Here is a 25,224-nt window from a genome sequence, read left to right on the forward strand (position 1 = left end):
TAATTTGTTACTACATACCTTAATGGACATTGCCGGGGCGTTCAAATCTTCCTTAATTAGGCTAATTAGTTTTCACACACACACACACACACACACACACACAAAAAAAACAACAACAAAAAAAAAAAACAGGAAAAAAAAAAAACGGATGGGATAAACGAGGACGCTTAATCTCCCTTTTACCATATTTATTTTGTCGCAGTCTCTAAGATATGATCAATTATCCCCAAAAGTCTTATTTAGAGAGCCGTAAAAAAAAAAAAAAAAAAAAAAAAAAGCAATATGCATTTATTCAACACAGGAAAAAAAAATATCATAAGATATGTTTTATTTATTTTGCTTTCCTGCCCCCTTTATCATATTTTTATAATCTTTTTGACAGACCAGATGTCATTGGAAATATTCAACAAAACCTTGCATATATATTCACATTGATTTAACAAAACGTTTACAATTGTCAAACAGTATATAGCTAATACAAAGAACTGTATAAATAATAAACGTATAAAATGGGGGTAAAATACACAGTGGTCACAAGAATCAGTGTTACATATGCGTGTTTCAATTACTCTCTTTAAGTTAATGACAACAAGTACCGTTTCAAATAAATAAAACTGTCGTTTCCTGAGAGTAAAAATAATTATGTAATCATAATCTACCATTCACAAACAAGCTTCAACAATGATGGTAGACCAAAATATTCGGTCGCTTAAAATCATAAAAATAATAATAAAAAATACATTTAAAAAAATAAAAGGTTGCATGCGCGATTAGATTTGGATTATTATTATGGATTAACCTAACACAGGGGATGTAGGTGTTTTACTGACCCTCCAGATTTCCAGTTGGCGTTGATGGAGAGCGGGGTGCTAGGGAAATGTCGTGCAGTTTCCTAATATGTTTTTTAAGGTCAAAGTTCCTGCAGAAACCCTTGCCGCATGTTGGACACGTGAAAGGCTTCTTGTCATTGTGCGTGTGCATGTGAAATGTGAGGTTGTACACCTGATGGAAGGCTTTGTTGCAGATATTGCACTTGAACTGTTTTTCTCCGCTGTGAGTCAGTTTGTGGTTCTTGTAGTTACCTTAAAAAAAAAAAAAAAAAAACACACACACACACAAATGTGAGGCTCCAAACCCAGTATTATATTTTATGCAATAATATAAATTCTATCTATCTATTTAATATTTTAATTTTTAATTTTAATTAAATATTATAAAACCCCATAAAAAAAAAGCAGGCTTCCCATACCTTTCTGGTGAAATCCTTTGCCACAGAATTCACAAATAAAAGGTTTGTATCCCGCATGAATTCGTGTATGGGTGTTAAGAGTTGAACTTCTGTTGAAAGCTTTGCCACATTGGTTGCATTTATGCGGTTTTTCCTGCAGAGAAACAAAGCTTGGGCTGTCATTGAATAGAAATGTTTTAATTGACATTTAAAGTCATATTAATCTGAATGATAAACTGGTGCATCACAGTATGAAAGACTAAAAATGAATAACAACCATTAAATCCTTTATTATTAACATTAGGTGGTTTTATTGGTTATTACTATGTAATAACAGTATTATTATTATTGAAACTAAAACGAATCTCTCGTCAGGAAACAATCCAATACTTTCTAAAATATTATAAAAGTAAAAAAGAAATATTTGAAAATGAATGAAAAATGCTAGGGCTTTTAACAAATTTATTACATAATTTTGACATGCATTATAGCCTACATTTTGATAATTGTTTTAAGCATAAATATATGACCGACATTTACAGAAATCTTATGAAATATATGTTCATATATGCTTTTCACTGATATAAAAGTCTTGTGCATATATGCAAAATATATTTCAAAATACTACAAAAAATGGCCGGTTTTATGTAACAGCCTGTATTTTCCCAAATATATGTAGCCTACTCAAATATATGAACTCTAATTTAATATGTGTGTTCATATATGGCCATATATCAGATTTCTGTTTCCTAATTTCTTATAGGACTATATTTAGGCTACTGATAATCTACCTGCACTAGCAATTATATTAGCCTTATTATAAATTACACAAATTGCAATTGTGATACATTTTCTTAAACTGACACTCAGTTGACTCAACAGCAGCAACAATGTCATTTAACTACAGTTATTTGTTGTTCACTGTATTACCTGAGTGTGGATGATTTTATGGCGACAGAGAGTACTCGCTTGTCTGAATCCTTTGCCGCATACTTTGCACACGAACGGCCTGGCGCCCGTGTGAACCGGCATGTGTCGCGTTAAATTATAGTGTGCGTTGAATACCTGGAAATTTGAAATGCACTTTCTGTTAATTATATAAAACACAATATATATTAATAATAATAATAATATATATATATGTATATATATATATATATATATATATATATATATATATATATATATATATATATATATATATATATTATTATTATTATTATCATACATATATATATATATATATATATATATAATATATATTAATAATATATATATATATATTAAACAATATATTAATAATAATAATATAATTATATATATATATATATATATATATATATATATATATATATATATATATGAATAAAACACAATATATATTAATAATAATAATATCAATATATATATTAAACAATATATATTAATAATAATAATTATATATATATATGAATAAAATATATAATTATTATTATTAATAAAATATATATATATATATATAAAACAGAAGACAGCCTCGTTCGATGTCGCTCTGCTCACCTTGCCACAAACTTCACAGGTGAACACTTTTGGTTTGGTTTGAGGAGAGCCGCTGCTTAATTTCGCTGAGTTCTTGAACAATTTCTCCGACAGGATCTGCGCACTCTCCTTCATGTAATGGTGCAGATGAGTCTGAGAAAGTTCCTTGAAAGTCACGTTCTGAGGAAACCTGTCCGCAGCGTTGCCCGCTTTACTTTTGTCGGTGGAAAAGAGGCTCTTCTGACGCGCATGCAGAGGGCTGTTGAGAAGATACGAAGCCATGGGGTGAAAGTTGACCAGACCCGCGTGAGGCGGACACGCACTTTCCCCGCAGTTCAGGTAACACACAGCGGCGCCCATCGCGTGGAACGAGGACTGGTTCACTACACGTGGGCGAAAGAGTTTGTATTGTCCGATGGCGGGTGTCGCATTTTGCTGCTCGTTTTTATAATTCACCAATTCGTTCGTACTGTTTGAAAAAGCATCGGAGTGATTGGCGTCTATTCCATTGATGTGAAGTTTATGAGACGGCTCGCAGGCGAGCGGCATGAGGGGGATCATGCAGTGCAGCGGAGCGGGAGGCTGCTTGGGGTCCGCTTTCCCCACGGGAGCGTGAAACAAGTTCGGGAACGGTATTGACTTTGGCTCGGGCGTCCTGGCCATAATCCTTTCGATCGAAAAAGCGAGAGGCTTGGAGCTGGTGATCATGCTTCCTCCAGTCGTTAAACTTCCCGAAGCCGAAGGGGCGCCAAATATACCTGCTGAGTGGTACAGCGCGCTGTCCATGACTTTGAGCGCAACACTACCTGCGTCAAGCAAGTAGATAAGTTGGATTCCTCTCAGTGACCCGCAAGAAAAGACATCATCAAGCGCAGTCTTGCTCTACACGGCCCCCTCGGCTGCTCCGCCGCTTGTCAATTGCGGACAATCAGCACTTATGTCCGCCCCGGACTGCTCAATAAAGCGTGTTTTGTCAATAGCGCAACTAGGGGCTCGCGACGTGCGCAAGTCAAAGACACGTAAAGCAGCCAGATGCTCGACTTAGTTGTATCAATCACTAGTGGCTCTCTCTCTCTCTCTGTCTCTCTCTCAATCTCTGCAATTGTCCTACACACTGCTGTGGGTGACAAACTCAAGAAGGTGCTCTTTATTACCACGCGCGTCTTCTTGTTCAACTGTAAAACGTTTGGCGAATCTCCGGTCCCCTCCCGACTCGCTGTGACATCATTTTTACTTCGAGCAAGATGACAGGCGCGCGCTTTGCTGGGGTCACTGCAAGCGTCATATTTGTCAACATTTGACATATGAAAACTCAACCTTACCTTATTTCACTTTATGTCAAACTTTGTCAAACCTTAACGATTACATTAGTTTGGTGCATGGGCCGGGATGTTTGCATTATGCAGTGCATTACTGGTGAAACATGTAGTAAGGTAACACAACAAAGACTGAATAACACCGAACCGACTTGTAAATATCATGGACACTGGCCTATATTGGATATAGTGCACTTGATTTGACAATTAGCCTATGTCAAATTATCGATTGTCAATTATGTAGGCCTTAACTCACAATTCGAATACATATAATGGAATGTAAATGATAATTATATAAAAAAGCATTTATTTGTCATTAGAGAAAGTTCACGCGACCATTAGCATACATGATTTTTGCAATCATTTTATTTGGCATCTTATTTAATTAAAAGCTAGGCTATATACTATGTATTTTTTATTAATTTGTTTCATGATTATTATAGTGTTCATGCAGCCAATACATTTTCGCGCCACTTCACGCGCACATAAAAAAACATTGACTTCAGGAAAAGCTAGGCTATATTTCGCACCAGATCTACGACCTTCGTTTACAAACGCAAACTCTTGAGGATATTTCAGCTGGGAATTGTGCGCCAAACGCAAGGTATTAACAGTAAAACGCCTCCAAGGAGCTGAGATCATGCCACGAGGAGAGAGTGAGAGAGAGTCGCGCGCTCGCTGTGAAATACTGTTGACACTAATTCCATGCGGAGAAATCTTTCTTGAAGGATTATTCAGTTAAAAGGTAACATATTTGGAAAATTAGGGCGTTGAGGACGTATCCTGCTTTCAATATTTGTATGTTTAGCATATTTATTCTGAAATATAACCTACATTATTTGGACGTATTGATTTTTTTTTTTTATAATGGCTGTACTAAAAAAGGCGCTAAAATGATAACGTTTGTGTTTTCAGGACGACTTTAGAACAAAGCTAATTTTGACTGCTGTTCAACTGGAAACAGATGGGTATCAAATAACCAGCAATTTGGAGCTTTTCAACATAATAAGCAGTCGCCTCACTGTTGTCATATGCTGCTTCTCGGATTTCTTCAGCTGTGTTAATGCAAAACGAGAAAATAAGTCCTCCGTAACAAATGCGTCTTAATATTTGTTTCTTTTCCGCCATGATGTGACGTGTTTTCACGGTGATTTTGTTGAGTTAAAACACTCTGCATCCTGCCGACAAAATGTGAGACATATTCTGCTGATATTTGTGACAATAATCTCGACTTTAGTTAGTTCATTGCGGGGACGATCATTTTAATGTTATTTTTTACTGTCTAGTTTTCAATTATAGTCCATCTGGTTCGAGAAAAATACACTTTCAAAGTAGCCCATATTTTCGCTACAAAAATGCAATTAATGTGATTTAAATAGTCAGATTTGAATGATTTTTTTCCACAATGGTGTTTCAGATGTTTAAGGTCTCTGGTGTAGACGGCACAGTAAACACAGCCAACGCCAAAATACAAGAATTTTTTTTATTTTTTATTTTTTTATTGTGCATTTTAAAATAATTTTAGCTTTAAAAGTCGTCGATAAATAAATGGCGATTATATAATATACAGTATATTTTCTCCATCTTATTTTAACTTTGCTTACATTTATTATTATACTCGTATTTTGTGAAAACATTCAGGAAAACATCGAAAGACTATAATGCTGCATTTATAAGCTTATTCTTATGCATGGCGCCATATATATCTTTATAATCTGTTCCGTGTCACACACAATAAAACTGATACAGATATACAGATCAGAACATTCATAAAACTGCACACAAGCTGTTCAATACGTAAACCAAGAATTAAAATTAAGTTAAAGCATAAAAACATTACAAAATACAGACCATCTAAGGGGGGTATATTCTGGACATGTATAACATCAGTGTTTCTTATTCTTTGTTTAATATACGTTTATTAAATGTGGTAGTCCTACAGAAAAATATCTAGTAATCTTGTTACTTTGATTGCATTATGTTTTTTTAAAACATAATGCAACCCTGACAAGTAAAAAATTCATAATATACAAACCCTTTATGCATAATGTTGTGCAACACTCCCAATGTTACTTTTTACTTTATTTTTTTACTGTCTGGTTTTGCTCTACACATGCAAGTTTATGTAGAATATAGATACACATTAATAAGTATAAATATTAAAAAATATATTGGGAGCTATCTTTTGAATGAGGCGGACTGAATGTCTTTCAAGTTATTTTGTTGTTGTTTTTTTGTTTGTTTTTTGCTTAAGATCAGTTTCAACATAGCTTACATAATTGTTCATGAACTGTTTCATGCAGCCTTTCAACAAATCTGTTTATACTATGTGTTCATGTGTGTCAAATTTAAATAGAAAAACACATAAAACACAAGAGAGGTGACATTAAAACACTTTAATTCTAACACTTAAAAGACACCTGGGCAAACTCAGGTGCACAAAGACAATAGAAATATACAATTTTTTTTTTTTAATTCAATGACATCTTTCATCTGCAACATAGTTGGACACTGAAAACATACTAGATACACCAGACTGTTACTTCTACAGAAGAATCTGAACTTGAACTCATAGCTATTGATTGAAATAGTGGCACAATTTCATTGAATAAACTGTGAACAACTAGCATTTCATCCATCATATTTGGGGCTTTGGACTGAGGATCCCAAGCTGATGCAAAAAAAAAAAAAAAAAAAAAAAAAAACAGCACACAAGCGAACACTACTTCCCTCTCAGTCTGTATTTCTAGCTTTTACACCATTTCTATGCTACACTTACAAACCCATATAATTGGTTAGTCCTTAATGTGCCTTCTTCCTGCTATCACATTAGACAATCACGGTTCGAACCTGCCTCGTTACGTGACGGGCCACCATATCACCACACATCAATTACAGAATGACAGAGACACGGACACTGGAGCTGTCTGTAAGTGGCCAATGAGAGTTTTTTAAAAGCATAGTGACATCGGTATACCGCAGCTTAGACAAAAGGGCACCGTAGCACTGGCTGGGGAGCATAAAGCGTAAGCTCCAATCAGGAGAGCTGGAATTTGGCCTTTTCGTATCGCCTTTGAGATAATGACAACCCGTATAGGTGGGACATTAACCCTCCTCTTCATCGCTGTCCCGCATGGTGATGCCCTGGAGGCCGTCGGTGGCAGACACGGCCGCAGTGGCTTCCTCGATAGTGAGGCGGTTGTAAACAGTCTCGTAGCTCTTGTTGTTCAAAGTGCCGTCCAGCACGCCTTGTAGCCGAAAGTCACGGTATGACTTCTGCACAATGAAAATATAGAAAAAAGCAAGCAAACACACATAAATAAATAAATAAATAAAAAACTCAGTACACCGCAGAATTATAAACTAGGAAACAATTAAATAGTTTAAGGTACATTTCCCATGCTAAAACCTCTTTTGACTTCTGTTCAAAATCATACATCAGGAAACGGCACTCATGTACTAATTAATCTCTTATTATCTGGGTAATGGAATTCCTTGTGCAGCCAAGCTAAACTTGACACTCTTGTCATGGTCAATTAGCATCAACAGAATTTCTAACAAAGTCTTCACACTGTATTCACTTTTTTTTTTTACCTTGACAATCTTGATGAGAGTTTTGAGTTGGTAAACATGCAGCTGCTGGTCGAGCCTGTCTGTCAGCCAGACACAAACTGCCTTCATGAAAGAGTTGTACCATTGCTGTGGACATGAGGAAAAAAAGACAATCCTTGACCTAAAGGGGACATCAAAATATGATGCAAAAAAAATAAATAAAAAAAAAATAAACATTCCTCTCTGCAGTTCCAGTCCTTTAAGCAAATAAAAAGACATAACCCCTCCTCCCCCTCCCAAATTGTGTCTTGAAATTTTATACCTAGAAACATATTCTATAAAGTCATTTATTTTTATAATACACAAAGCTTCATTATATGATTCAGTCAGCTACTTACAACCTTTTTTATCAAGGCAGCTGCAAAAAAAGTATGATTGCCTATTTAATGTTCACATTAAGAGTCTAATGTTTCAATGTTCATTGCTAATTACCGAATTTGCTATAAGTATCTTCTCTTGCCCCAAATATCATGAGGTCACATCACACATAATAATAAACTGATTACAGCTAAAGATACTGAACCTACTAATTACAGGGCTAACACTTGCATATGTGTGTAAAGGAGTCACTATTTGCACTAAAACACCTTCATAATACTGTATGTGTTCAGGGGTGTAGATTCCAGGGGGGATGGTGGGGAGGTAACCCCCCCCCCCCCAAAAAAAATGTTCAAGCCAAATCTACGTCCTTGTACATGTCCATTTCATTGCACCCGTATAATTAGCAATTCAGAAGGCCGGCCTTTCCGTGATATGATATTACTGATATGGTATTTCTATTAACAGAAAAAGCAAACAGTGAATTGGTGTGCATAAGGACTACAGTTGCAATTGAAATTATTCAACCCCCCTGACCAGCAATACATTCTGGTGATGTGAATTAAAACATCAACTAAAACCTCAGTAAACAGTCAAAGTGTTTTAATACACATTTGAGTGATTTTGAGAACAAAGAGTTCAGATTACCCGAATTTTAAAATAAAAAATAACTAATTCTCTCCACAAATGTCATGTAAAAAATATTCAACCCCCAAAGTCAATCATTTGTGGAGCATCCTTTATCCTTAATAACAGCAAATAAATGTTTCAGGTAAGTGTTCTCAGGCTTCGGACACCTCTCTATTAGACTTTTTACATATTTCTCATGAGCAAAAGCTTCCAGCTCATTGACATTCTTTGGTTTCTGTGCTGCCACTACTTCCTTGAAATCCCAACAAAGGTTTGCAATGGGATTTTAATGATGGACTGAAAGGGCCATTTAAGGACCTATCCCTGGACCAGATTTTGGACAACTTGGATGTATCCTTGGTGTTATTGTTTTACTGGAAAATCCACTGATCACGAGCTTCAATTTACACACTGACGGCTGAAAGAATCCATGGTGTCAGTCACATAGTCAGGACAGCCGTTTCCTGCAGCCACAAAACACCCCCATAACAGGACTGACCCACCTCCATGCTTGACTGTGGGGATGGTGTTGTTCTTGTCATCACCTTGTCATCTTACTCCAGATGTACTGCTGACCCATGGGTCTAAAACTCATTTTCAGTTTAGTGTCATACATCTATAAAACCTTCTTCCAGGACTCCACAGGTCTTTCCTAATTACTTCTTGAATATTCAAGTCAACATTTCCCTTGGTGAAGTTTTGCTTTCTTCCACACCCCAAGAAGGTTGCAGTTGTACCATATTAAAAAAATGTATGAGTGGTGCTGCCAACTTTGTCTATTGGAAATTGAAGTGCCTTGGAAATGTACTTTTAGCCATGACCTTTCTTGTGTAATGAAATAATCTCCTCTATTAGCTTTTGAGACAGCTTATTTTTAATTGCATTTTTTGCATAGAAATATATTTTTGCTTACAACTCTTAAACTTAAATTAAAAAAAAAAAAAAAGTACCATTGCAGATTGATGACTTAATTTTGTTTTAAAACAATTACTTGTGTAGCCTTACATATTTAAGAAACAGCTACATGCAATAGGGGTTGAATAATTATGACATGGCTGTATTTTAAAAAAATCCTGCTATTTAGAAATATTAGGTTATATATTCACACTATGACTTTGTGTCACTCAACTGATAAAGATGTAAAATTTAAAAATCTGGGTCATCAGATAAGCTTACCTTTGTAAATCCTTACTGTCTTGGGGGGGTTGAATAATTTCGATTGCAACTGTATCTGACACCAGTCCATGTCTAATAAATCAGTTTGCATTCAGATCGCTAATATCATTTCAAAATCTTTAGCTCAAGTTGCTGAAAGTTAAAAGGACGGAGATTTGATTGTCCATATTCACTCGATGCTCAGAGTATGATGTTATTGTATATGGCCAAAGCATCATCCATTTTTTTTTTTTTTCTTCAAATATCACTTAGTGGCCTGTTTTCATTGAACCTCCATTGTATCTATTTGTAATTTGAACTAGGACACATTTTGAACACTTAGGCTGGCTGGGGAAACAGATGACGGTGGTCCTAATTGTGGAAGGTGAAGGAACGGCAATGCATTTCTCCATATCAGCAGATGAATCTTCGTCTCGCATGTTGGTAATCACATGCTTAAGTGTCCACTTGTCTGGTTCATTAGAAAGGCAGGAGAGGGCAGGCTCGGCACCTGTGACCAGGCTGAGGGCCACTGCTCCTCGCCGTGCAGTCCTCATTGCTTCCTTAATCACTGTGATTTACAGCCTCGGACAAACAGGCTGCAGCCTGCAAGGGCATGCGGCGACTGATTTTCTTGTTTCCTAGCACATCTTCTCTCAGGTTCAGCGGTACACAACAATCGTTGGCCTGATGTACACAAGCTCTTAGATCCATTAAGAAGAAACAGCCAGAGGAGTGTGCGATTAGACGCAAACATAGACGGAAATATAGGGGAGAACGGGACTATTCATCACACCGGGGAAGTTGTCATAAGGGCTATAGCCTATCACAGTAACGATAAGATTTTGAGGCTAAAGTCTAATTGTGCAAATATGTTTTTTTATTTCTAGAAGAGGTTTTGTATATGTTGGTTTCAAACACCTAATTCAAAATCCCCTTCAATTAGAATAATTTTTGTGAATTCTTCCCTCCAAAGTCAATTTTCACACATTATATTTTTGTTAGAAATCTTGGGTAAACGTGAACAAAAAAAATAAAAAAAAATAATTGTCATTCAGAACTAACTTTTTTGACCTGGTACGACCCTTGTATTTTGGCTTCACTAGCAACACATAATTTAAATGAATTTAAACTGACTGAATACCATTCACAAGACTCTAGTCATTTAAGGGTTAAACTTCTGGTGACACAACAACATGACGCTGATTTCCGAGAAGCACTTCTTCAGGCGCAGAGCCAACAAAAGTGCCTCTGGTAAGAAGTTTTTTCATTGAAATCTGTTTGGTTGTAAAGAGTAGCATCTCTAGTTTCATTTGATATGCTGCTTTAAAGAATTCATACATTTTTCACGCCTCAGCACGCTGATAAACATGATGTCCAAATACGTGGATTTTGAGACATTATTCCCTCAAAAAGTTGAAAAAACATGATAGTTATGGATAATACTGGGCATTACTTTGACTTTCTATAGTTTGATATTATTTATAATTTCACAACTTAGTCCCGCTGTCCACATATGTGGACATCAATTTTTAGGAAAACTATTGGCTCTAGAATTTTTTAAAACTTTTTTATTAGGTGCTACTAGTTACAAATCAAAAAAGAAATGGAAAATGCACACAACAGTCACACTCGGGTCTCATGAGGTTTAATGTCATTTTTATTGCAAATTCTGTTTGATTTTGCAATTAAATCATGTTGTTCTTCCTTTGAAGTGCCCTCCGAAGGCATAATTTGTGCCATTTGGAATGCAGGTTTAGATTTATACTAATTAATTAATTGATATATTTGTTGGCCAAAACAAAGTTTTGATATTTTTGTATGTTACCTTTTCAGTTTTTAATGTTTATTGAATCGTTTTGTACTTCATAAAGGTTTGACTTTTTATATTTTGCAGAAAAGCCTATAATAGGTTGTTTAATGCTGGCGTAGATTTGAAGGGAGGCGTAGATTTGGTTTTGGTGGTTGTGATTGTGGGGACACGTTTCCCTGTCAGCCCCCAATGTTCACATAAAAACTACAGCACTGGTGTGACAGCAAATTCCAGTGTGACAACTTGCCCCATATAGTGTGACAATATGCCAATAGGTCAATTAACTTTATTGATTTTTTTTTTTCTGGGCAAGAACAGTAAAAATGTTCAATAGCTTATTTTGTAGCCAAGACTTTAAGGTATGTGGCTATACAAAAACTGACTTAAAAAAAACCTTCCCTGAGAAATATACACTAGAGTAAAAGGTGTGACTACTAGCCCCGGTCTCCCCTATTTAAAGCAGAAACAGCTAAATGAAAAACTTCCACAAGTTATTGCTAACCGAATAGTTAATCAGATCAGGTGTTTCTAAACAGATTGATGAATTCGCAAACTTATCAAGAGACTGGAACACCACAAATGTGCACACAAACACACACGCACAGGCTGTTTGATAAGGAAGCTTCTGCGGTGACACATAGCGACCTCGCTCTCGGCGCTCTCTCCTGGTGCATGACTGTGTGTGTGTGACACACATTAGGGGCTGCCGGTGTGCGGGGCACATCTATTCCGCTCACCTGTTTCCATACGGTGCCATTGCCAAAGGTCTAATAAATCAAGAGGAGCCATCAAACACTACATCTCTCCAATCTGGCTCGGAATAAAACATTTTCAAAGCCAATCTGGTCTGGAGTTACCAGGGTGGGAGGGTTGTGTGAGCATGTGTGTGTGTTCTCTGCTGAGTGTTTCTGTCATACTATGGATCTACAGTCTCTGAAATTGTGTTCCTTAAAAGAATGAGCAGTTTGTTTTAAACAAAATAAAGGGATAGTTCACCCAAAAATTAAAATTCTGTCATTATTTACTGTACTCACATTCATGTTGATGCAAACCTATATGACTTCCTATCTTCTGTGGAACACAAAAGGAGATGTTGGGCAGAATGTTAAGGAACTGACAACCTCAGTAGCATTTACTTTCATCTTACTGAAGAATGCAGCATCAACATTCTTCGAAGGTTGTCCTCTTGTGTTCCATGGAGGAACGCAAGTTATACGGCTTAGGAATGACATGAGGGCGAGTAAATAATGACAGAATTTTCATTTTTGGGAGAACTATCCCTTTAAGGAGGCATATCCACCTGCAGCGCACACACACACACACACACACACACACACACACACACACACACACACACACACACACACACACGCTTTCTCTCCAGCATTGTTTGAGAGTAAACAGGTCAACAGGAGCCCTGAGTGAGTGCTCGAGCACTGGAAGTGGACACAGTGGGCTGATGAGTGCTCTTGGTGAGGCCTCACAGGCTCTTCCTACAAAAACTTTCACCACCCCCTTTTACAGCTCTACAATACCCACAGCTGAGTAGAGGGGCTGAGAACACAGCCAGAAAAGAATCAGAGAGAAAAAGATGGAATGAGAGAGGAGGAAGAGATTAGGAAGGAGGAAGAAAATTGCACTATAAGTTTGACCTTGAAAAAACATCTGAATAAAACAAATAACAAGTGGCAGAATGAGACCTGAATGTTTTTAATACACGTCTTTCTGGAATACTTGATTTTGGTAAAATGTCTCTTATAAACTGTGAATTCTCTTTTTATCAGTCTTGGGTGTAATCCGATTACAAAACAAATAGTTACTGTAATCTAATAACTTTTTTATTCAAAAAGTTGTGTAAGCATTCTTGTAATCAGATTAAAATGACTGCCTTTCAATTAATTTAAGGCTGATATAATTTCTGTGACACTAGTGCCGCCAAATGAAATTGCAAAAATAACAATGTTTTCAAAACAGCTTTCTGAATATGCCCCTCATCTGCCATTGAGCGAACAAACAAATAGCCCTGCCCCCAACTAATGCCACTGGTCGAGTAACGTTGGGGCGGGTCTAAACGTGTTGCTCATAACAAACAGTATTTTTTATAGTGCCACAGAGACACAGTGTTTTCAGTTTGAGAAAATTAACCTTTGAACTTTCAATTAATTTAATTACTTTTAAGTACATGGTTAGTACAGGTTTATGCTTATTTCTAATATATTATGTATGTAGAATACATGAATTATGGCCTTGTAATGAGTCATTGTGAAGGAGAAATGTGTGGTGCTGAGTGCATGACTTGTGTGTAATAATGAACAAGAAAGAAATATAGACATTATTTTGAATTTGTTCAGCGGAAAAGTGTTTTAGAAAGTATCTTAAAAGTAAACTAATTAATAATGTGATTACTTTTTCAATTAAGCAATTAGTAAAGTAATCTGATTACAATTTTAGATAAATAATTAGTAATTTGTAGTGGATTACTATTTAATTTGTTTTAATCCCCTTTTCTCCCAATTTGGAATGCCCAATTCCCACTACTTAGTAGGTCCTCATGGTGGCGCGGTTACTCACCTCAATCTGGGTGGTGGAGGACAAGTCTCAGTTGCCTCCACTTCTAAGACCATCAGTCCACTCATTTTATCATGTGGCTTGCTGTGCATGACACCGTGGAGACTCACAGCATGTGGAGACTCATGCTACTCTCCGCGATCCATGCACAACTTAACCATGCGCCCTATTGAGAGCGAGAACCACTAATCGCGACCATGACGAGGTTACCCCATGTGACTCTACCCTCCCTAGCAACCAGGCCAATTTGGTTGCTTAGGAGACCTGTCTGGAGTCACTCAGCACACCCTGGATTCGAACTCACGACTCCAGGGGTGGTAATCAGGTGGATTACTATTTTTAAGTAACTTACCCAACACTGCTTACCGCACATTATCGCCTACTTAGTAGGTTTTTATTTATTTACACTGATAAATTTACTCAGCTACACTAAAATACTCAGAATGGTTGGAGTCATGGCTTAGCAATTAGCGCATGTGATCTAGACATGTTGAGGCGTGGTGGTCATATGGAAGATGCAGGTTTGAATCTGGCCTGTGTCATGTTCCAGTCTCATTCCCTGTCTCCTGTTTACGGTTATTATCATTAAAAAGTGGCAATCCCATCTGCAGTTTCCCAAAAATACTGTGAATATTTATCGCCACAGCCACAAGTACGCATCACACACCAATGTTGGGTGATGATGAACCCTACCTGTTAAAAATATGTTTGTTATTACATGGTTTACAAAACAAGCAATGCTGTAAGAGGCTCATTTGTGAGTTTTTTCAACACATAGAGCTGCATTTAGTTGAAGTAGTTGTAATTTCTTTGCAGGAACTGTAATGAGCTTTAGAATGTAATTCAAACATGTGTTTCTTGGAGATCAGGCATTATGAAACATTCATGTGGGAGCACATGAATAGCTTCGGTTTGCTGCTGAGTGGCAGGAACTTACGTCAAAGATTTTCTCGGAGTACATTTCTTCGCTTACACGGTCTCGCAGAATATCCTGGTTTTGCCTTACGAAGGTGATGTAGGTATCTGCTAGATCCGTACCAGGTTTCTGCAAAGAGGAAGCAAGAGGTTTAAAGGCAATATGTTCATTAGCTGCATTCATAAAAGCCTTCATTTTTGACATTTTGGGGATTACAAAGGAAATTTGACTAACAAACATGCAGATAATTCATGTAGAGTTACTAAATCTCGGTTACATTCTCAAAGGTGAACACATTTTTTCGACCAAAGTAGTTTAAAACCTAAAGAAATGGATCATATTTTTGACAAAAATGAGATGAAGACGCAAGAAGTCAAATCAGCATTTCATTGCATGATGCTGACTTCATGCCAATAGGTGTCAGTATGAAGTCTAAGACCACTGTTGTAATATCCAGAGAAACAAACAAAAAATGTATTGTGCATGTTTAATGCAACCATTAAGTTCTTTCTTTATTATGTTGAGCAAATCAAATACAAACACCAACACACTGACTGTTTGCCAAGACCACCATCTTTGCCTACTGGAAAAGTGTTATGACTGAGATAACGTTTTTTACAAAAAAAAATCAGGTGTGGATATATATATATATATATATATATATATATATATATATATATATATATATATATATATATATAAATAAATAAATAAAGCATAACAAAAAGCACCAATGACACTAAAACCTTGCTAAAAGCAATCCTTTTACCTGTGGAAAACATTTCTATTCCCACTGGCGGTGTTAAAACATGAAAAATGTCCAAATAGTGCTGTAATTGCTGTGACATGTTTCCCACCCATGACTTATGGGCTGATGTAGTTGAGGGCTTGGAAGCTGGAAAACCCCCCTTTTTTAATAGAGAGCAAAGAGACACCTGAACTTCAGCTTCCTGTTCTTGTGAGGCTTTTCACAGCTGAGCTCTTGTGAGTTTGTGTGCTGGTCTTGACTGCTATCAACGGCATAGGGCTTGATAGAAAATACTGAAAAAAATCTCAATATTAGGGGTGACGCCATGCGAAGGGCAGACGTGTGAGAGACAGCTCTGCGCACTTTGCTAATTTTTAAAATTCTTTTCATGATATAATCCGGTGAAATTCGATACACCCAGATACACATTTACTGTTTGAGGTAAACATGGCAAAGAAGTACAAATCCTCAGGTTCTGGAGACATTAAAAGACACTTACGGGTTCAAGATGAAAGCCCAGACAGGCCTGTGGACCAGGGACTTGATTTGGATGGCGCAGCGGGAGAAGGAATCCAGTGTCAACTGTCCAACATGTCGGTGATGTTGGCAAAGGCACTTGCGGACTTTGAGGATCTCGTTGTAATACGTCGATCGATTACGGTGATGGAAAAATAATTCTCTGAGCTAGTCACAAGAGTGACAGATGTTGAAAAACGAATCGATTATTTGGAGTCATTAGAGAGGGAATTAGCCGCTAATCCGTCCACAACCAAAGTTGATTTGGAACGTGTTCTTGAAAAGCTTGAAGATCTTGAGAATAGAAGCCGCAGGAATAACATTCGAATTGTTAGAATTCCTGAGCATGAGGAGGGCAGAGATATGGTGAAATTCCAAGACAAGCTTTTCCCGAGTCTGCTCAACATAACAGGCCACAAGCTGGAAATTGAGCGAGCTCACAGAGTCCCAGCTCACAGATCTGCTGAGGGAGGAAGGCCCCGATCGATTCTGGCCAAATTTTTGAGATCATCCGATAAAGATCTTGTGTTGCGCCAGGCGAGGAGCAAAGGAAAGCTTTCTTGGAAGAATTACAATATTTTCTTGTTCCCGGACTTTGGTTTAAGGAATGCAAGAAATTCTTACATCAGCGGGAGATCACTTTTGCTCTAATGTTTCCAGCCAGACTGAGAATAAACACCAAGGATGGCAGTAAAGTATTTACATGTCCCAATCAGGCAATGTCTTTTATTGAAACAATGGGTGACTAACCATTGGGTGTTTTTTTTGTGAGTGGATTGACTCACTGTACATACTCTGGCTTTCGGAGGAAGCTGGGTGCCATTTTTGTTTCCTTTTGCGTTGGCTCCGCCGAGCGGCTGGAGTTTGTTTTGTTTTGTGGATTAACACTTTTCCTTAAAGAAACATTTGCATTGACGGAAGATCACTTTTACAATGAACGGATGACCACAAAATATCTACAAGCCCACACAAAGGATGTCTTTTTTAAAGTTGGCGGACTGTGTAAATCATGGGATATACTTTTATGCGGCCTCCGAGTGAATTGACTCTTGACCATCCGAGGAACCGGGATGCATGTTTCGTTTCCTTTTGTGCTGGTTCCACCTAGCGGTTGGAGCTTGTTTTGTTAAATAACATTACTTTGGGACAGTTATGGATGAATCTGTCAGTTCCTTGTGCTTATACCTCCTGTTGGCTGGAGTATGATTTGTGGAGTATTTTCGTGGGACATTGGAATTATTACGTCATCTGCTGCACTCATCAGCTGGCTCACTGAAGATTCGTTTGCATGACCGAGGAAACTGAACGGCTTTATATCGGCTGGAATTTGTTTTGTGAAGGAACACACCTTTAAGACAGTTCTGTGAATGAGTCTACATGTTCTTTGTGTTTATTCTGCCTATTGGCTGGGGTTTGTTTTACAAAATATTTGATGTTATGTAATTTTGCCTTACAAATATGTGAGGCAAAATTGAGCAATCCGATGGCAAAGTTGTCGCGGGGGCTCTCGTAGGCGTACATAGACTCTGAGTTTAAAGGAATTGACGGCGGTTGTCGCTTTCGTGCGTGGGGTTAATGCACACGTTTTTCTTTTTTCTGTTTGTTTTGTTCAGGGTTTTATTGTTGCATTGATGTTGAAATGTGGTCTTCATAATTTTGTTTTTGGCACACAATTTATTTTTTCTATTATATCAAAATGTCAAATGTTAATATGAGTGTACTATCTCTCTCCACGTGGAATGTGAATGGGTTGGGGCACCCCATAAAAAGAAGGAAGGTTATTTCTTTTCTTAAACGTAAGAAATATGATATAGTGTTTCTTCAAGAAACACATCTTTCCCTGCAGGAAGCTGAAAAATTTGGGAAGATATGGGGTGGACATGTTTTCTTTAGTGTTGGCTCAAGTAAGAGCAAGGGAGTCATTATATTGTTAAATATAATAATATTTACAATTCAAATTTCTCATACAGTTTAATGATAAATTAGGAAGAGTCATTATTGTTTTAGCAGAAATTCAGGGGCAAAGTCTGATTTTGGCTAATATTTACGCACCTAACGTTGATGATCAGGGCTTTTTTTATAGATCTTGAAGGGATGTTGCAAGCCGCTGGCACCACTCATGATATAATTTTGGGAGGAGACTTTAATCTTTTGATTAACTCAGTCCTTGATCATAGTGAAGCAAAAGTGTGTAAGCCTCCTAGAGAAACACTGACACTTTACAGGATGTGTAAAAATCTTGGTCTTACAGATATTTGGAGACTTTTGAACCCACCTGGTAGAGATTTTTTTCATCAGTCCATAAGATTTATTCTAGAATAGATTTTTTTTTTATATCCAAATCCCTCATTTCATCTGTTGTTGATTGCTCAATTGGAAACATTTTAGTCTCAGATCACGCCCTGGTGAGTTTAGAGGTGTTGCCACATATAGAGAAAAAGAAATCATATAGTTGCGCCTTAATGTATCCCTTTTGCAAAATCCTGATTTCCAACAAATGTTAAAGACTGAAATCAGTGTTTATATGGAGACCAACTGGTCCTCGGTATCCTCTGTGGGCGTGGCTTGGGAGGCACTTAAGGCAGTTATTAGGGGTCGGATCATACAGTATGCCTCATTCATCAAAAAAACCAAAGCATGAGAACTCGTGGAGTTGGAAGGAAATATTAAAAGTGCCGAGGCAGAACTGAAGCACCGTATGTCATCTGATGGCCTCAGAGAATTTACCTGATTGAAATATATATATATAATACTATTTTGTCGCAGAAAGTGGAGTTTTGGTTATTCAGGGCAAGACAGTCATACTTTGAGTCGGGGGACAAAGCAGGGAAGCTTTTGGCTAGATATATAAAGCAGAGAGAGTCTTTTTCTATCATTCCCTCAGTGAAATCTGCTGGTGGTGAAATTTTTACCTCAGCCATTGATATTAATAATGCCTTTAAAGAATTCTATCTTGATCTTTATAGTTCCACGTCTTCGTCTACTGATGAAGATATTAGAAACTTTATGGAACCATTAGATCTTCCTAAACTGAAGACTGAGCAAAAAAACGCTCTTGATTCTGAGATAACCTTGGAGGAGCTTGACGAGGTAATTAAGTCCCTACCTACTGGCAAGGCTCTGGGGCCAGATGGTTTTGCCGCAGAATTTTTTAGATCCTGTGCTACAGAACTGGCTCCACTTTTGTTAGATGTTTATACTGAATCATTAAAGAATGGAAATCTTCCTCCAACCATGACACAAGCCCGGATCAGTCTGATTCTTAAAAAGGACAAAGATCCAAGCGAGTGTAAAAGTTACCGTCCAATCTCCCTGATCCAACTAGATATAAAAATTTTGTCTAAAATTTTGGCTAATCGATTAAGTAAAGTTATGACATCACTTATACATATAGGTCAGGTGGGGTTTATTCGGGGCCGCAGCTCTTCTGATAACATCAGGCGTCTCATCAATATCATGTGGTCAATAGCAAATGATCAGTCTCCGGTCGCTGCCTTCTCACTTGATGCTGAAAAGGCATTTGATATGGTAGAATGGGATTATCTTTTTAAGATTTTGGAAATGTATGGGTTCGGGAGTACATTTATTGGTTGGATTAAATTACTTTATAAACACCCTGTAGCAGTGGTACAAACAAATGGATTAATTTCAGATTATTTTACTCTGAATAGGGGCACTCGACAGGGTTGCCCTCTTTCCCCATTATTGTTCTGTCTTGCCCTGGAACAATTAGCAGCCACGATAAGAAAGGAGGATGATTTTTCAGGGATGGTTGCGGGAGGTGTGGCGCATAAGCTTCTGCTTTACGCAGATGATATTTTATTATTCGTCTCCGACCCCACTAGATCTATGCCTTGCCTCCACAGAATTATGAATTCCTTTTCCAAGTTCTCAGGATTCAAAGTCAATTGGTCTAAATCCGAAGCTTTGGCTTTGACAGGGTACTGTCCAGTAACGGCCTTCCAGCTGGGCGCCTTCCAGTGGCCCAAACAGGGCATTAAGTATTTGGGAATTTTATTACCAGCAAATTTGTCTGATTTGGTCAGAGTTAATTTTGATCCCTTAACAAAAAGGTTTTCGAATGATGTGGACAGGTGGGCTTCATTACACTTATCGATGATTGGGAAGGTTAATGTAATTAAAATTAATTGTATTCCAAAATTCAACTACCTGTTACAATGTCCCCCTCTCTTATTTCAAACAATTTGATAACATAGCGAAGTCCTTCATTTGGAATGGTAAGCGTACCAGGTTAAATTTCTATAAGTTACATAGGCCGATTGACAAAGGTGGGGTAGGCCTACCCAAGATTTTGTTTTATTATTATGCATTCGGTCTTAGACATTTGGCTCATTGGTCGCTTCCACCTGAGAGAGCCCCTCCCTGGTTTTGTATTGAAAAGGAAGCTCTTGCCCCATCTCGCCTCTGCATAGCCTTTCGATCAAATTAATCGGAGAAGTTAAGTCACACCCCGTTATTTTGCATTTACACTTGATATGGACAAAAGTGTCCAGAATGTTTAATTCGGATATTTATTTAAACGTAGCCTCAAGCATATGGCAGAACCCTAAACTATGCATTAATAAGTCCCCTTTCTGTTGGTCAGATTGGATTGTGAGGGGGGTTAATACACTCGGTGACCTATATGAGAGTGGAGTATTGAGACCTTTTGAAAATTTGGTTCAAAATTTTGGGATTCCCAGATCTCAATTTTATAAGTATTTACAGCTGTGCCACCTACTCTGCACTGTTTTTGGGAGTTGCACGCACCCCCCTAGTGCGGCAGATACTCTGGGAGTGGTGATTACTGCTTTTGGAAAAGGTCATGAGGCATCAGTGTATTACTCCCTGCTAATTCAGAGTCTGGGGGACGGAGCTTTAAATTCCCTCAAAAGATTATGGGAGGAGGATTTAAATTTGTTTTTGGAGGAGGGAGTGTGGGCTAGGATTCTTAAAAACGTCAAGTCTGCATCTAGAGATGCAAGGGTGAGCCTTATGCAATTTAAGATCCTACATAGATTTTATTGGACCCCTTCTAAATTGTATAGGCTTGGTCTTAAGGACACACCCACCTGCTGGCAATGCCATTTCGAAGATGGAGACACCACCCATGTTTTTTCGGGGTGTCGTAAGATACAGGAGTTCTGGTTGAGGGTCCAGAATTTTATGGCCGACGTATTGGGTACTCGGATCTCCTTTTGCCCAGGCTCTGTATTTTGGGTGACGGGACAGTCATTGATGTAGGAGATAAGTACATGAGGAATTGGATCCTGGCCTGTGTTATGGTGGGCAGACAGGTTACCTTAGAGGATGGAAGTCAGCTGGAGCCCCCTGGTTTCGTGAGTGGTGCGAGGAGATGGGCAGGGTGGCAGCTTGGGAAGAGTTGTCATATAGAAGGCTAGGCAACATGGATATGTTGATCAGGAGGTGGGGCAGCTATTTGGCTTTTTGGAGGGCTCTCAGGGAGGGGCAGTGGAGGGAGACATGTTGTTTTAAATGTGTATGTTGTAGCCTTTTTGTTTTTGAACATATACTTCTTTAAAATGCATTTCTAAATATTTTCTTCTGTTTTATTGTTTGTTTGTGTGTCTTTGTCAAATGTATTTGACCACTGGGGTATCTGTTGGGGGTGGGGTGGGGTGGTTAACGTTCGGGAGGAAGGGTTGTAAATAATATAATGTGATTCCAAATATTCTGTTATATATATATATATATATATATATATATATATATATATATATATATATATATATATATATATATATGTATGTTATATGGAATCAATAAAAACTTTTAATAACAAAAAAAAATCTCAATACTGATCCTTAAAATCCCAAGATCGATCTTTTACTCTTTGCCTATTTTCAGTAGCTTTATGAAAATGTATTTGTGGGAAATTATTAGTAGCGGGCTAAGTAATATAAGTTTATTTGTATTTGAAAGAAACAAATGGAAGGACAATGGCGAAAGCCTCTGAAGTATCCTCAATGTCATCTTTAGAAGCACACAAGCTTCCTAATTCACAGCGTGCACAAAAGATAACAGCGTGAATTGCAGTTTTTATTTGCAATGATTTTATCCCAACAGCTATGAAGTCAAAAGGCTTTAGAAAACTTTAAAAATGTTCAAGAACCACAGTATATTGCAACAACACGAAAACATTTAAGTTTTCTTGAGTTTTCATTAGCGCTGTGCAAAATGGCTCTATATTTTTCTACATACTGATGATATTTGATATATAACTCGAAAATTGTGTATTTGCTCTGAAATGGCATTAAAATTTGTTTTTTTGTTTTTTATTCAGAAAAACAATCATTTCAACCAAACAGCCATTGTAGTAGATTGAAAATGTTTGCACTAAAACAGTTTTTGTGAGCAAATTACCTCACTTTTGGAACCCAGTTTAAGTTTATTATAATACAAAATAATACTGAAATATTATTATATGGATTACTATGAGGATTACATTTGTTTTGTACAAGAATAATACATTTTTGTCCTATTTACTTTACCTATACCTGGAGCTTTTATTTTGGCGCAACACTGAATGTGTAGTGTGTATTTGTCAGTTTGCAATTTTGCAATGCAGTCTTTTTGGTTTAATAATCACAAATGACGATACTGAGATTTTGATGTTAATTTGATTGTGCAACCCAGAAGGATTGTGAAATTAGTATCATGATGTGCTCTTTTGGAAATGTAGTGGCAAAATAAAAAGCACACTATTATTAACGATAACAAAATCATCGCGATAATATTGTGAATATTTTATTTATCACCCAGCTCTATTTTTAATTTATTATTTTATTATTACACAAAGTGCATATTGTTATACCAGCTGTTTTACTAAAAAAAAAATGCAAATTAAAGTAGACTTTATTTATTATATCTTTTAAACTGCATAGCCAGGACCTGTTGTTATTTTTATTTTTTTGTTGTTAATATTTTCGTAATGTACCAAGTTAGAAGGTTCCCTGTATAATTTACATTGTTAGCTCAAATATAATTTCTCTCATATGTAAGAAAAGGGACATTATAACTGAAATATACTAAATAAATCAGAATTTGTGAATCGGAATCAATTGAAATCAGGAAATCTGTACTGATACAATGCACTACAATGGTTTGACAGTAGCAGTGCTGGGGAAACTACTTTGAAGATGTAGCTTTCCAAACTACAAACAAAAAGTAGCTAACTACGCTGGAGCTACAGTATATGAAGGAGCAATATCTTAAAATATTTAACTAGATTTATTTAGCACTATCATAACAAAAATCTCAATCAGGGTTCAAGTATTAAAGGTGCACTCAGTAAGTTTTTAGCTGGCTCTTGCACATCTCAGTAGACTCTATACTGACACCTATCATCCTGGATACTTAAAGTTTATTTATTTTGTGCTGCCGCTTCTCACCGAAGATGTTTGTTTATCTTCTGTTTTGTTACTTTTAGTCTGCGTTTTTTCCATCTCATACTACACGCGTTCCTATTATGGTCATTCTTGGATTCAATCCACACAAATTTTCCCATGTTGTCTGTGGTCGGGCAGCCGAGACCGCTCTCTGGCAGTTGATCACCGCCGTGTGCTCGTGTTTGCTGTTTGATGTTGTGCCGTTTATCTGTGATCCACTCCGTGAGAGCTGCAGGTCGTAGCGGTTTCTTTCATCACTCCAGCAGAGACCTCTTGTTTGGATATTTAATCTTTCCACTTGCACTCATTCTGTTTGGACTGTCTTGTGGATCATACTCCAGCTGATCTTGGACTCCGTTGTTGTCTGTAGTAAGTAGGCCTATATTGTGTTTGTTGTATTGTTTTTTTTTTGTTTTGTTTTTTGCATGTACTTTTATGTTTGAGCATGGGCAGAAAGCGTTATATAAAGTAAACGTTATTATTATTGTCATTATTGTAGTAACTCAGTCAATTGCATGACACAGGTTGTCATGTGTGGTCAACATGGCAGCACCCATGAGGGGGCGACTCGCTCAATATAAAATTAAACAGCTTTTATTTCATTACTGATATGACTGGAGTCTTTATCTCATCTGAGTGTACATATTTTTCATCATATTTCTATAAAATGCTATTCATGTATTTATGTGTAAAACTTTAATTAGCAAAAACTTACTGAGTGCACCTTTAAATTTGCAGAGATGTATTAATACAAAATAAAACTGATAAAAGTAAAAAAACACCCTAATTTATATAACTCGAAAACATTGAGATGAACCACAGCATTTTACTAAATATTGCACCACAATTCAGAAGATATAAAATGCTGCGCATAGACTTCTGCACAGGAACTCAAACCAGTAAGGAATTCATCTTTTTATAAACCAGTTCATATTGCCTGAGTTTGCTTGGTGGTTAAGCTGTGTGTACAATACAACGTGACAAAAAACAGCAATGTAGCTTTTTGTCACACTCCTACATGCTTCATGCACAGCTTGTTAGTTGAAAATCTGTACTGAAAACAGCTACCAGGTCGGATCTGTTGATGTGTGACATGTTAACCAAGCAACACTAAGATATTCCAAGCTTTTATTCAACACTCACTGGAATTTATAACCTCCTGACTGCATTCACATTATGCAAAAAGCACGTCAAATGCAACCTGGTCTCATGAGCTCACGTTACTATACTTACAGTTTGGCAAAATGACTTTTATGTGCCTTGTTGTACAGTATGTTCACTAGAGGCACTAGAACAACGACTTTTATTCCCTTTCACACAGATCATGAGTAAAACGGCAGATTATCAGTTCATAAACACATACTATTTTCCTCATATAATGCTATCTTACGACATCTAAACACTTTTACTTTAGCGCATGACTTGTAAGGCAATTCATTTTAATACTTGCATTACATTAACAAGCTTATTCAAGTGC

At 37.1% G+C, this 25,224-nt stretch overlaps 2 protein-coding genes across 5 annotated transcripts in view; both read right to left on the reverse strand.

Moving 5' to 3' along the window:
* Window positions 1-367: 367 nt before the first annotated feature.
* On the reverse strand, window positions 368-3,532 carry fezf1 (FEZ family zinc finger 1). Its single transcript, XM_051689883.1, has 4 exons — window positions 2,768-3,532; window positions 2,159-2,293; window positions 1,250-1,382; window positions 368-1,082 (listed from the first exon to the last, which is right to left on the reverse strand). The coding sequence occupies exons 1-4, from the start codon at window positions 3,530-3,532 to the stop codon at window positions 823-825; spliced, it is 1,293 nt and encodes a 430-aa protein (XP_051545843.1). The 3' UTR covers window positions 368-822.
* Window positions 3,533-6,449: 2,917 nt separating this feature from the next.
* The window catches only part of LOC127436053 (calcium-dependent secretion activator 2-like), a 225,334-nt gene continuing 206,559 nt past the window's right edge, over window positions 6,450-25,224 (reverse strand). For all 4 annotated transcript variants that reach the window (XM_051689966.1, XM_051689965.1, XM_051689964.1 and 1 more), the window contains 3 exons: window positions 15,096-15,203; window positions 7,657-7,761; window positions 6,450-7,338 (listed from right to left, as the gene is read on the reverse strand). In XM_051689966.1, the coding sequence (XP_051545926.1) occupies window positions 7,168-7,338; window positions 7,657-7,761; window positions 15,096-15,203 (384 nt within the window). In that variant the 3' untranslated portion in view covers window positions 6,450-7,167. The remainder of the gene's footprint in view (window positions 7,339-7,656; window positions 7,762-15,095; window positions 15,204-25,224) is intronic.

This window comes from Myxocyprinus asiaticus, chromosome 46 (assembly GCF_019703515.2).
Source record: "Myxocyprinus asiaticus isolate MX2 ecotype Aquarium Trade chromosome 46, UBuf_Myxa_2, whole genome shotgun sequence".
Lineage (NCBI taxonomy): Eukaryota > Metazoa > Chordata > Actinopteri > Cypriniformes > Catostomidae > Myxocyprinus > Myxocyprinus asiaticus.

Excerpts from the sequence above, each read along its gene's own strand:
- fezf1 (XM_051689883.1), bottom strand. The coding sequence starts at position 3,532 with ATGGACAGCGCGCTGTACCACTCAGCAGGTATATTTGGCGCCCCTTCG. Across the intron at positions 2,294-2,767 it reads CCTGTGAAGTTTGTGGCAAG|GTATTCAACGCACACTATAA; the intron begins GTGAGCAGAGCG and ends TCAAATTTCCAG. Across the intron at positions 1,383-2,158 it reads ATAAAATCATCCACACTCAG|GAAAAACCGCATAAATGCAA; the intron begins GTAATACAGTGA and ends GTTTCTCTGCAG.